Source organism: Monodon monoceros, unplaced genomic scaffold, assembly GCF_005190385.1.
Source record: "Monodon monoceros isolate NGI ecotype Baffin Bay Population unplaced genomic scaffold, NGI_Narwhal_1 Super_Scaffold_16, whole genome shotgun sequence".
Taxonomy (NCBI): Eukaryota; Metazoa; Chordata; class Mammalia; order Artiodactyla; family Monodontidae; genus Monodon; species Monodon monoceros.
Genome location: NW_021703772.1, coordinates 19,110,616 through 19,124,221, shown reverse-complemented (window position 1 = coordinate 19,124,221; position 13,606 = coordinate 19,110,616). Strand labels below are relative to the sequence as shown.

The following is a 13,606-nucleotide window of genomic DNA, read 5'->3' as shown; positions in this document are numbered from 1 at the left end:
TTTTGCCTGCACCCCTCCCCCTTCTCCAGGTCTGCCGCCACCATCTTCCACTGACACAAGCCGAGCTGCCCATCAGTCTTCTCACACGCCTGGCTCTCTCTGAGCCCCCCTCTCTCAACCAGTTTGTGAGCACAGTAGCCGCCTGCCCTACAACCACCATCTCATTCCTCTCAGCTGCCCTCCTGGGTGACCAGCCGCTGCTGACCTCTGACCTTCTCTCCCTCCTGGCCCACACCGCTCGGGTACTGTCTCCCAGCCATTTGTCCTTTATCCAAGAACTCCTGGCTGGCCCCGATGAATCCTATCAGCCCCTGCGCAGCCTCCTGGGCCACCCAGAGAATTCTGTGCGGGCCCGTACTTACGGGCTTCTGGGACACTTGCTCCAGCACAGCGGAGCCCTGCGTGGGGCCCTGCAGAGCCAGCTAGGGCTGCTCAACCTTTTGCTGCTGGGGCTTGGAGACAAAGACCCTGCTGTGCGGCGTGGTGCCAGCTTTGCTGTGGGCAATGCAGCCTACCAAGCTGGTCCCCTGGGGCCTGCCCTGGCAGCTGCGGTGCCCAGTATGACCCAGCTGCTTGGAGATCCTCAGGCTGGTATCCGGCGCAATGCCGCATCAGCTCTGGGCAACTTGGGGCCTGAGGGTTTGCAGGATGAGCTGTTACGGTGCCAAGTACCCCAGCGGCTCCTAGAGGTGGCGTGTGGAGACCCCCAGCCAAATGTGAAGGAGGCCGCCCTCGTTGCCCTCCGGAGCCTCCAACAGGAGCCCTGCATCCATCAGGTACACCTGAGGGGACTTCGGAATCACCATGATGGGGCTGGTTTTCACAACATTTTTCTGAGATAGTCTTTAAGGAATTGGGACATCTAGAAACCCAACCTGTATCCTTCTCTGGGAGCAGGAAACCCAGGGGCCGTGACTTGGTCATGAGTTTTTCATCTAACATTTCACACCTGGAGAAGGGAGGGGACCTGGAAGAAGGCTCCATTGGGCTAGAAGATGCCTGGGATCTCAAGGACCAGCGTTTCTTTCTTCTGGAGGCTGTGCAGGAGGGAGGTGAGGGAAGACTAGACGTTGAGGTATAGAGTGGTTTCATTCTGAGGGCCACGAAGGTGCTAACTATCTTTTTTAGCACTTACCATGTGAAAAGTACCATGCTTAGTATTTTACCTTTATTATCTGGTTTAAGCTTTACTTCTCATTTTGCAGGCAATGAAACTGAGGCACAAAGAATTTAATAACTTGTCCAAGTTACAAAGCTAATATGTAGGATTGGACTTTTGAACTCAAGAGTCTAAGTCCAGAGCCCATGCTCTTTTTTTTTTTTTCCTTTGGCCGTGCCACACGGCATGTGGGATCTTAGTTTCCTGACCAGGGATTGAACCTGTGGCCCCTGCAGTGAAAGCATGGAGTCTTAACCATTGGACCACCAGGGAAGTTCCTAGAGCCCATGTTTTTAACCTGCTTTACTCTGTTTTTTCTTCTTTCTGCTCAATTTTCAGTATATAAACAGCCCAATGGAAAAATCATACGTCTACCTGTGATAAAGCTAAACCTCCAAATTATAATAGTTCAATGTGGCAGCATCGGGTGGTTCATGCAGAAGAGAGGTTCTGACAAGATGGTTATGATATATATTAGAGTTTTTTGGCAGTCCGTGTGGGGAAATAATAAAAGGGATTCTTGGTAGTAAGGAGGTCCAGACCCACTGGTCTAGATCCACAGCTGGGAGTCTCACCTTTTGGCTTAGTTTTACTGCTGCATTTATTACCTCTTCCTGGGGACAAGTGCATAGGTCCTTTGGTGCCTTGGTTTCATGGTCTGTAACCAAAGAGAATGGAAATAGACCTCTGGTCCTGGTGATTCCTGTCCCCAAGGTCCGTCTTCTCCCACACAACCTATTTTGAGTCCCCAAGAGCTCATTTTCTTTTTCTTCCTTTTCTAGAGTGGGAATTGCTGGGCCAAATCACAGTCCTCTGCATGTCATGTTCTGTCATCTCTCTCTATCCCACAGGTGCTGGTGTCCCTGGGTGCCAGTGAGAAATTAGCCTTGCTCTCTCTGGGGAATCAGTTACTGCCACGTAGCAGTCCCAGGCCGGCCTCTGCCAAACACTGCAGGAAACTCATTCACCTCTTGAGGCCAACCCACAATACATGACCCCAGATTCCTGGGGTCCAGCCTCCAACGTTCATTGCCCTACTGTTGCCAACCCTTCCTTTTTCTGCTCTACAAGCCACCAACTCAACCAAGAGCTAGAGAGACTGAAAGAGATAAGCTGCCAATCAACTGATTTGGGAACGAGAACCTAGAAGAGACTTATGTATAAAACTCCTTCTTTCCTCCAGATTCAGGATGATTTCAGCCAGTAAACTTCATTGTTGTTGGTGCCAGAGGAGATTCCTTTCTTCTCTACATCAGGGGGTCTTTTCTCCAATAATGTGCCTTTAAACCCAAGGGACATGCCTCCTGGACCTTAGGGAGACACCTTCTACCTGAGAGGTCTCTTCCTTTCTGGAGCTCCTGAAATCTTCCCAGCAGGTTCTTGTTTTAGATGCAATGGTCCCAGACAGTGATGAAGACAGAGCCTGCCTCTAGGGGATAGCCTGCTGTGGGGATAAATGCCATCAGTCCCTGTTATGGAGGGCTCCCCAGCCTGTAGCCCCCATTCCCATCCATTGGTGGGGGTGGGAGTGTACCTTTTCTTTCTTCCTTCCTTCCTCCCGTCCTTCCCTTCCCTTTCCTCCCTTCCTTCCTTCCTTCCTTCCTTCCTTCCCTCCCTCCCTCTCTCCTTCCTTTTTTCTTTTTTTTTTTCTTAACCCTACTTGGAGCTGCCAGGGTAAAGAGTTGAGAGGTTCAGCTCTTTTAGCTGATGTGTGATGCTGGAAGCACTGGTTTTCTGTTCACAGAAGATCCTGGTTTGGAAGCTTATTTATATCTTTTCCTGCCTTCCAGCTTCCTCCATCCCAGATGAGCTGCATGTGATCACCTACTTCCAAGCCAGGGCCAGTGGAGCTGAAATAGGAAAGGATAGGTTTAAACAGAGGGGTAAATTGGATTGCTTTCTGATCTCAGGCTTAATGACTAGTTTTAATATTTGGTGGAGTTTCAATGTATAGGGAAGCCCAGCTGCTTTAGAAGGATGGCTGTTTATGGAGATTGTGCAGTTTACCAGAAAGGGATGTTTGGCAGGCCCGTTGGTTAGAATCATAATCCATACTGGAAAGCTTAAGCCTTCACTCACTGGATAGCTTGCAACCAGCTTCCCAGAGCCCTAATTTCTCCATCTGTGACATAGGGAGACTACTTTTTGTCCTTCCTTAAATTCCACTTGTTTTAGAAATGAAAGATGAGTAAGGTGCCTTTATTTTTATAAAGAATTCATTTAGACCTCATTTTCATTGCCCACTGTCTGTGTTTATATTTTGGCAAAAATAACATTTTTTTCTAGAGACCGCCATAATTTCTTCCTATCCAGATTATTTCAGTTCAGTTCAATATATATTTATTTATTTGTTTGTTTTTTAAAGTTGTTTATTGAAGTATAGTTGAATTACAATGTGTTAATTACTGCTGTACAGCAGTGACTCAGTTATACATACATATATACATTCTTTTTCATATTCTTTTCTATCATGGTTTGTCACAGGATATTGAATATAGTTCCCTGTGCTATACAGTAGGACCTTGTTGTTTGTCCATTCTATATATATCAGTTTGCATCTGCTAATCCCAAATTCCCAATCCAACCCTCTCCCAGGCCCCTCCCCCTTGGCAACCACCAGTCTATTTTCTATAACGTATATTTATTGAGTCCTTTCTATACGCCAGATACTATTCTAGGCACTGGAGGTAAAGCAATGCCTGTTGGTCATAGAGTTTCCATTCTGGTTGGGGAGACAGTGGGCTTATTAAAATGAGTGAATTGCGGACTCCCCTGGTGGCGCAGCGGTTAAGAATCCACCTGCCGATGCAGGGGACATGGATTCGAGCCCTGGTCGGGGAAGATCCCACATGCCTTGGAGCAACTAAGCCCGTGCGCCACAACTACTGAAGCCCGCACGCCTAGATCCCGTGCTCCACAAGAGAAGCCACCGCAATGAGAAGCCCGTGCACCGCAACGAAGAAGTAGCCCCTGCTCGCCGCAACTAGAGAAAGCCTGCGCGCAGCCAACCCAGCCAAAAATAAATAAATAAAATATTAAATTACTTAAAGAAAACTTAAAAAAAGTAAATTTTTTAGTATGTAGGAATGTGATAAAAGCTCCAGAGAAATACAAAGCAGGAAGGGGGGGATGAGGAGTGCTGAGTTGGATAGCCAGGGTAGACCTCACTTAGAAGGTGACATTTGAACAAAGCAGTGCAGCTCTCTGAGGGAAAAGACTATGCAGGGAGAATGGTCTTCAAAGGCCATTGGAGTATGGCCATATGGAAGTATGCCTGGAGTGCTTGAGGGGCTATGAGGAGGCCAGTTTGGATGGAAAAAGTGAAGAAGGGGGAGAACAGTAGGAAACGAGGACAGGAAGGTAATAGGGACCAGATGTAGGCCTTAAAGACCTTACATTTTACATAGAGTAGGGATCTATTGGAGAGTTGGATAAGAGGAGTTCTGAGATCTACTTTATGTTCTAAAAGATTGCTCTTCATTCTTGTATTGTGATGGACAGTGAGGAATGGGGGAGGATGGGAAGTAGTGTGGGCAATTAGGAGGCTATTGTAATAATCCACATGAGAGATAATGGTGTCCTGGACTGGAGTGGTACCAATGGAGTGGTACCAGAGTGAAAAGTAGTCAGATTTTGAATGTATTTTGAAGATGGAACAAATAAGTTTTCTTGACTGATTGGATGTGAGAGTGTAACAAAGGAAAGCAGTCAAGGGTGACTCCATGGTTTTTGGCCCGAGCAATTGGAAGGATGGAATTGCCATTAACTGAAGTGAGGAAGGCTGTTAGTGGAGTGGTAGTGGGTGGGAAAACTCTAGTTCAGTTTTGAACGTTAAGTCTATTAGCTGGAAATTTTCAAACATACACAAAAGTAGAGAGATTAGTTCAGTGAACCCCATCACCACTTCGATAGCTACCATATTTATTCTTTTTTTTTTTTTTTGTGGTACGCGGGCCTCTCACTGTTGTAGCCTCTCCGCGGCATGTGGGATCCTCCCGGACCGGGGCACGAGCCCGTGTCCCCTGCAACGGCAGGCGGACTCTCAACCACTGCGCCACCAGGGAGGCCCTATTCTTTTTTTACTTAAGTATTTTGGAACAAATCCTGGGCAACATATGTTATCCATGAGTACGTCGGAATGTATCTCTGACAAATCAGAAATTTTGTTTTTGTTTTTCACAAAACCACAGTACTTCACTAAGACCTGTCTGATTAACACAAATATGTATACAGTATTGTGTTTTTAAATCTGGATTTTTTTTTCCCTAGAAGGTAAACTAGGGGGAATTACCTTGTAAAGGAATTATTTGCTTTTTCCAAATAATTTGTTAAACACTAGCTTGAAATATTTTGCTTATCTGGTATGTAAACAATTTAATGTAGAGAAATTAAATTTACATCCAAACTTTTTAGGCTATTGCATCAAGCAATAATTAATTTTTTTTTTTTTTTTTTTTTGCGGTACGCGGCCTCTCACTGTTGTGGCCTCTCCTGTTGCGGAGCACAGGCTGCAGACGCACAGGCTCAGTGGCCATGGCTCACGGGCCCAGCCGCTCCGCGGCATGTGGGATCTTCCCGGACCGGGGCACGAACCCGTGTCCCCTGCATCGGCAGGTGGACTCTCAGCCACTGCGCCACCAGGGAAGCCCTAAAACCTGTATTTTATTCAGATTTCCTTAATTCTTACCTAATTTCCTTTTTCTGTTCCAAGATCTCATTACACATCATTTAGCTGTCCTTGGGCTCCTCTGGCTCTAACAGTTTCTTAGAAGTTTCTTGTTTTTGATGACCTTGACAATTTTTTTTAACATCTTTATTGGAGTATAATTGCTTTACAATGGTGTGTTAGTTTCTGCTGTATAACAAAGTGAATCAGCTATATGCATACATATATCCCCTCCCTCTTGCATCTCCCTCCCACCCTCCCTATCCCACCACTCTAGGTAGTCACAAAGCGCTGAGCTGATCTCCCTGTGCTACGCGGCTGCTTCCCACTAGCTATCTATTTTACATTTGGTAGTGTATATATGTCCATGCCACTCTCTCACTTTGTCCCAGCTTACCCTTCCCCCTCCCCGTGTCCTCAAGTCCATTCTCTACGTCTGCGTCTTTATTCTTGTCCTGCCCCTAGGTTCATCAGAACCTTTTTTTTTTTTTTTAGATTCCATATATATGTGTTAGCATACGGTATTTGTTTTTCTCTTTCTGACTTACTTCACTCTGTATGACAGACTCTAGGTCCATCCACCTCACTACAGATAACTCAATTTCGTTTCTTTTATGGCTGAGTAATATTCCATTGTATATATGTGCCACATCTTCTTTATCCATTCATCTGTCGATGGACACTTAGGTTGCTTCCATGTCCTGGCTATTGTAAATAGTGCTGCAATGAACATTGTGACCTTGACAGTTTTGAGAGGTACTGGTCAGGTATTTTGTAGGATGCTCCTCTACTGGAATTTGCCTGGTGTTTCTCATGCCTAGACTGGAATTATGGGTTTGGGGGAGGAAGATCACAAAAGTAAAATGCCATTTTCATCATATATCAAGGGCATATACTATCTACATGACTTGGTGTTGACCTTGATCACCTGGCAGAAGTGATGTTTGTCAGATTTTTCTACTGTTACTACTTTTGCCCTACTCCACCTCCCTTTCCATACTGTACTCTTTGGAAAGAAGTCACTCTGCACAGCCCAAACTTGAGGAATGGGGGTTATACTCCCCCTCCTTTAGGGCTGAGTATCTACATAATTTGGGGGGAATTTTTCTGCAAAGGAGATTTGTTTTTTTATCACATTTGTGAATATATTCAACCATTTATTTATATCAGGGACTCATGGATATTTTATACTTCGGGTCATAAACCACTATTTATTTGATTTTATTGCTCAAATTGTTCGAGCTTTGGTCATTGGGAGTTCTTTCAGTTAGCTCCTGTGACATACACCCACCAATCTGTTTTTTGTTTGTTTTAGGAACACTTTCTTTCTGGCACTACCAGATGCTTCAGGCTCATTTTGTATATTTCCTGTTCCGGTCTGAGAATCAGCCATTTCTCTAGGGAGCCCTGGTTCCTTGTAATGTAGTGGTATTAGAAACTAAGACCTGGATGCTACCTGTGCTCGTTGCTACTAGGGTGTTTGCTGTAGTATTTTTTTTTTTTTTTTTTTTTTGCGTACGCGGGCCTCTCACTGTTGTGGCCTCTCCCGTTGTGGAGCACAGGCTCCGGACGCGCAGGCTCAGCGGCCATGGCTCACGGACCCAGCCGCTCCGCAGCATGTGGGATCTTCCCAGACTGGGGCACGAACCCGTGTCCCCTGCATCGGCAGGCGGACTCTCAACCACTGCGCCACCAGGGAAGCCCTGCTGTAGTATTTTAAAGCAAAAGCAACCCCCTAGCACCATGTTGTTTAATACCTTATAGTGTCTGTAAAGAATAAGGATATCTTCTTAAAAGATGTCAAAATGTCAAAATGTCCTGTGGCTGCCAGAAAAAATTACCACAAATTTAGTGACTTAAAACAACAGAAATTCTCTCACAGTTCTGGAAGCCAGAATTCTGAAATCAGGCTGTCTGAAGAACCCCATTCCCTCAGAATGTTCTAAGGAAGAATCCATTCTTGCCTCTTCTACCTTCTGGTAGCCCCAGGCGTTCCTCTTCACTCTGATCTGTACCTACTTGGTTACACTGCCTCTTCCTTTTTTCTGTGTATTCTCTGTGTCTGTCCCAGCTCCCTCTGCCTCACTAGGGACACTTGTTACTGGGTTTAGGGCCCACCCAGATAATCCAGGAAAATTCCTTAATCCTTTCAAGATCATCCTCTCAAAATCCTCAATCACATATTTTGTCATATAAAGTAATATTTACAGGTTCCTGGAATTAACACAAGGATATATTGGGGGGGGGTCACCATTCAGTAAACTACAATAACTAAAAATATTAATAATGATTTCTTAACGTTATCTATGTTCTTAATATTCCCCCATCCATGTTCAGATTTCTCTATTGTCTCAAAAGTATCTTTTTTGTTTTGTTTTTTGCAGTAGGCAGGCCTCTCACTATTGTGGCCTTTCCCGTTGCGGAGCACAGGCTCCGGACGCACAGGCTCAGCGGCCATGGCTCACGGGCCCAGCTGCTCCGCGGCATGTGGGATCTTCCCGGACCGGGGGGCACAAACTCGCGTCCCCTGCATCGGCAGGCGGACTCTCAACCACTGCGCCACCAGGGAAGCCCAAAAGTATCTTTTTTGCAGTTGGCTTATTGGCATCAGGATCTAAACAAGGTCCACTCATTGATGTAATTATGTCTCTTAAGTCTCTTATGATATAGAACACCTCACTCTTTTTTTATACTCTGAAATTGTCGGAGAAATTAGGTCATTCCCCGATACATTGGCCTACATTCTGGATTGGTCAAATGGCTTTCTTGTGACGACGTTTCTCTTTATCTCCTGAAAACTGGAAGTTGGAGCCAAGAGTTTGATTAAGATTCAGATTCAACTGATTTTTAGACAAAAATACACTACTTCCTAAGTATTACTGTGTAGTTCAAATTGCATCATATCATGAGACATAATTTATAGCTGCCCCACATTTCATGATCTAAGAGTGATTAAAATATACAAGTGATAGCAAATGTCCTTTCAGTGTAAAAATCCCCCATCAACCCTCTAATGATTTTAGCATTTATCAATGACTGTTGCCTAAATCAAATATTTATTAAGCATCTTTGTTCTGGTCCCGATTATTTTCCTTAGGTTAGTTTCATCTTTTATTGTCCCCTTTATTTCTGTAGCAGACTATTTAGAAAAGTTCTTTTCACCCTCCATCTCTCTTGAGATCTCCAAATCCATTAGGTCTAGGGACATCTGAGACTGAGGGGGTACAATCTGTCTTGCCTGGCGAGATAATTAACTGAGTCAGTGTTTAAAGTTCACACTTGGAGCCCAGGAAGCAGGTGGTTGTAATTGGAGCCTGTTGGGTGGGTGGGGTTAGGGGAAGGTGGGTAGACGGAAGCATGGCGGATCTGGCGATCTATCCTTTCCTGGGGTCAAACTCAAAGGCTTACTGGAAGGAACTACAAGAAAATCCTTTAATAAAGCCTGAGCTCTTTGATTTTAGAGGAGCGAATTAAGGCACGGCCGAAGAAAGAGTCCATAGGGGTTAGGTAGAATCAAGGTATAGCGGGTCCTGGAGCGCCAGAGCTTAGCCTTTAACGGATTTAACCTTGAGACTACATCTCCCAGAATTCCACTCGACGAGTCCCACCCCCGGTGAAGCGATTGCGTGTGCGCGAGCCCTGTGACCGCCTGCCCTCCCAAACTCCACAATCCCCGAGATTCCGCGCGCCTGCCTCCCTCCCGCTGGGATCGCCCCTTCAGGCCCTCCGTCCGTCCGCTGGGGGCGCGCGCAGTGCGTGGCTGGTGGCAGCGGCGCCGGCGGCTGATAGCGCGGGTCGTGTGGCCGTGCGTGGTTGCTAGGGGCGCCTGAGGCCGCCCGCTCGCCCGGAAGGCCAAGGGAGGAAGCAGCCCGGAGCCGGCGCCCAGCCGGGGCGAAGCTGAGTCCTCTGGGTGAGTGTGGCCGTGGAGCCAGGAAAACGACCCTCCGCCGCCCCGACTCTCCCGCCCCTCCCTCTGCCCGAGTCCTTTCACGCGGCCCCAGCCCTCTGGCCGCTCCTGTCCCAGCCCTGCTTCCTGCCCGCCACCTCTCCATCCCTTGGGAGGAGAGGGGGCCGCGTCCTCCCACCCTGCCAGGACTTCGCGCCTCTTCGGAACCCTTCTCCACCTCCCCCCTCCGCCCCCTTCCCCGCCACGCCCAGTGAACTTAGTCGCCCCGCCTCTGGGTGCCCCGAACCCTGCAGCATCCTCTCACCCTGGGCCTCCGTGCCTCGTCTTTCCCGCTCCGCTGCAGTTTAAATTCTCCCTGCTTGGGTGTAAGCCCAAGCTCCTCTCAGGCCTCACGGCTGAATTTTACATGGATACCCACTTTTTAACTTCCCCATCTTCACTATCTGTAGAGAAATACTTTCTTAAACTAGGGATTCAAACAGCATCCGAGATGCTGTGGAATTAAATTCTTCATGTATCCATACATCCATTACTTCATTTAATCATTCAGCAATTTTTAATAAACATCGACAAATATTTAGTGAGCCAGGGCACTGTGGAAGGCCCGCCGGGGGTCGGATACAGTGGTGAGCAAGGCAGGCGTGTTTTCACAGAGCTTATAGTCTAGGGGAGATTTTAATCAGGTAAACAGCATTTGCTGTATGTGTGGTGTGTGTTCTGGTAGAACATTAGAAGGATATTTAACCCAAATTTACTTGGACAACTATATTATCCCCATTCCCTGGTCTTCACATTCCCAATCTGGATCTAGGAAATGTTTTAATCCTTCCTTCCTTAGGGAGTTATCCCTGCTCTCTCAGTTACTCCAGATCCCATCTTCCTTAACGTCATTACCTGTTGATTTAGCCAGTCAACGAGTAGCTGGGAGACCCTTTGGGACAGTGTTCTATCCCATCCTTAATTTCTTGCAATAAATACTGAGGCATTGTTTGCATAAAAACCGCTCACTTGGTGCCCGTAAAGTTACCAGCTGCTTATTAATTGGGCTGAATGGAGCATTGAAAAATTATCAAGTGTTTTCTGGGAATAAAGAGGTGAGAGGACATTCCAGATACAAAGTAGCTTTAGTAAAGATACTAAAGTAGCTTTAGTAAAGGCCTGAAAAGAGAACTGGAAACAGTCGGATAGACCTGAGCTGTGTTTGGAGGGAACCAGCCCGGGACAAATAGGAATAGGGAAATTAATAGGGGTTAGATCACAAAGGGCTTTGGATGTTTTGCTGAGGAGTTAGAACTACATCCTCCAGAGCAGTGGTTTTCAAGCAGGATATTCAGGGGCCTGAGACTTCCAAGGGATAGACATGCACATATAGTTTTAGAAGAATCAGTTCCCAGATCCTCAACTTCCAAATGAACGCTTCTAAAACTGACCTTACAAAAAAGGGGTGGAGAGTGTCATCTCTCTCACGCTCTCAAATTTTACTATAGCATATTTTTCTGAGTATAAAAACCTCAGGTTGGCAAACGGAATATTTTGGAAATATTAATTTCAGGGGGGCCTTCTTTGCTGTTTGATTAAGTTATCTCAAAAACCTAGAAGGGCTCCAGCGGCCGGCGCCGGGGGATAGCACGCATGCGTCTTCTCTTTAAATGGGTGGCACCCTTATCCTCGCGGCGGAGGCAGGAGCCGTGGCCGTGCTGCTGGCAGTGCGGCTATGGGTAGTGCTGCGTCCCCGCGCCGCTGTGCCCCGGCGGTCTCTCAGCCTCTTGGTGGTGGCTGGGTCCGGTGGGCATACCACTGAGATCCTGAGGCTGCTCGAGAACTTGTTCGATGCCTACTCTCGTAGACATATCATTGCTGACACTGATGAAATGAGTGCCCGTAAAATAAATTCTTTTGAAGTAAATCTAGCTGATAGAAACTCCAGTGCTACGTTTCCCGAATACTATATTCACCGCATTCCCAGAAGCCGGGAGGTCCAGCAGTCCTGGCTGTCCACGGTACTCACCACCTTGTACTCTGTGTGGCTCTCCCTTCCCCCTGACTCACCGAGTGAAGCCAGATTTGGTAAGAAAACTGAGCCATATGGGAAAAAATTGACTTGCCCAAAGTCTGAGGGCCACTAAGTGGATCCAAACCCGGAAAGCCTGAGACTGCAGCATCTATACTGTAATCATTGTACTATTCTACCCTTCTGTTTGGGACATAACTTGAATTCATGAATAAATTTCCTAATAGGGTCATACAGATGAGACCACCCAGAAAAAACAAACAAACAAACAAACAAAAAAACCCTAGAAGTCTTCCTGTCTTCCCATGTGTAATACACACTGCTGTTAGAGTGAAGCTTGTTCCTTGTTGGGATATTCTGAATTCAGAAGAACACAACAGTTGGAGACTTCCCTGGTGGTCCAGTGGTTAAGACTCCACCCTCCCAATGCAGGGGGCCCAAGTTCGATCCCTGGTCAGGGAACTAGATCCTGCATGCTGCAACTAAAAGATCCTGCATGCAGCGATGAAGATCCTGCATGCTGCATCCAAGACCCGGTGCAGTGAAATGAATAAATAAATATTAAAAAAAAAAAAAAAGAACACAACAGTTAAATGTGTCTAAAATGTTTTTTGGGACCACAGATTTTTCAAGCTGTATTGGATAGAAGTTGCATAAATTTTTTTAAAAGAGATTTCTTTTAGTTTAGATGTGTTAATCAGATAGTTAAAACTCATTTTATTAAATCGTCATGAAATGTTTATTTCAGTTACAGTTAATCCTTACCTTAGTTCTTTCTATAAAATATTTAGTATTTTCTACCTCCTCTTAACAAAAGGATAAGCTTGTTTAAACTTGTGATGAAAAATTTTAGAGTTCAACTTTAAGATGTGCAAGGAATACATGGGTTTAATTTTTTTTTTTTTGGCTCTACCGCATGGCTTGCAGGATCTCAGTTCCCCAGCCAGGGATTGAACCTGGGCCATGGCAGTGAAAGTCTGGAATCCTAACGACTAGGCCACCAGGAACTCCCCACGGAATACATGGTTTTAAAAATTCCTAGGGGAATACATGAGTAAAATCATCAGAAGAGTATATTGCAGGAAGACCATGGAAAGGTAATTAGCGGGAAGGTAACATCAGATTTGTGCTTGAGATTACTACTGTAGTGTCAGTGTGCAGTTTGAATAAGTAAGATTTTAGACTGAAGGCAGGGAGCCAATGAGAAAACTAGAGACCAGACTAGAGAGGATGAGGGCTTTATAGTGGTTGCAGTGAGAGAGAGGGTTTAGAGAGAGATTAACAGCGGTAGAGTGGACAAAACCTGGTGGCAAAGTAGATGTAGGGAGTGGGACAAAGAGCAGTCTGGAATGATCCTTGTTTTCTGACTTCAGTGATTAAGTGGGTGGTGATGCAGGAGGAACTATTAGGAGGAGGGCTTTGAGGAGAAAGATAAAGGAGTTTGGGCATGCTGAATTGAGGTTCCTGCAGCACATCAAGGTAGAAAGGCCTGGGAGGTTGTTCTGTAGGTCTGAGTGATGAAAGAAAGTTGAGAATGTAGGAGATGGTTGAGGCCATGGGATAAAAGAGGTTGCTTTGGGAGAGTTTGTGTTAATAGTTGCAACTGACATTTATTGAGCGCTTACTATGTGCCAGGCAAAGTGAGAAGACTGAGCACAGAGGAGCACCAACTTTGAGAGAGTAGGTAGGGGAAAAGGGACAGAAGAAGGGAGACAGAATATTTATAACCAAATCCAAAAATGAATATGTAAATGAAAAATCCCTTGCTGAAAAACTATTTTTTTCTCTGTTTTCTACTATTTTTATTTATTTATTTTAAAATTTTATTCTATTTATTTATTTTTTATACTGCAGGTTCTCGGT

General features: G+C 45.7%; 2 protein-coding genes and 1 pseudogene across 9 annotated transcripts in view; all 3 read left to right on the top strand.

The window, feature by feature from the left end:
* The window catches only part of STK36 (serine/threonine kinase 36), a 28,266-nt gene extending 24,593 nt beyond the window's left edge, over positions 1-3,673 (top strand). For 3 of the 5 annotated variants that reach the window (XM_029225650.1, XM_029225649.1, XM_029225651.1), the window contains 2 exons: positions 30-776; positions 2,011-3,673. In XM_029225650.1, coding sequence (XP_029081483.1) covers positions 30-776; positions 2,011-2,154 — 891 coding nt within the window. In that variant the 3' untranslated portion in view covers positions 2,155-3,673. Of the gene's footprint in view, positions 1-29; positions 777-897; positions 1,053-2,010 lie in introns of all 5 variants that reach the window. The other 2 variants (XR_003793987.1, XM_029225652.1) reach the window with 2 other exon arrangements.
* Positions 3,674-9,476: 5,803 nt separating this feature from the next.
* The window catches only part of TTLL4 (tubulin tyrosine ligase like 4), a 39,857-nt gene continuing 35,727 nt past the window's right edge, over positions 9,477-13,606 (top strand). For 3 of the 4 annotated variants that reach the window (XM_029225852.1, XM_029225853.1, XM_029225850.1), the window contains exon 1: positions 9,495-9,735. The gene's annotated coding sequence lies outside the window, so the exon portion shown is untranslated. Of the gene's footprint in view, positions 9,736-13,606 lie in introns of all 4 variants that reach the window. The other variant, XM_029225854.1, reaches the window with a different exon arrangement.
* LOC114896544 lies at positions 11,382-11,858 on the top strand (annotated as a pseudogene).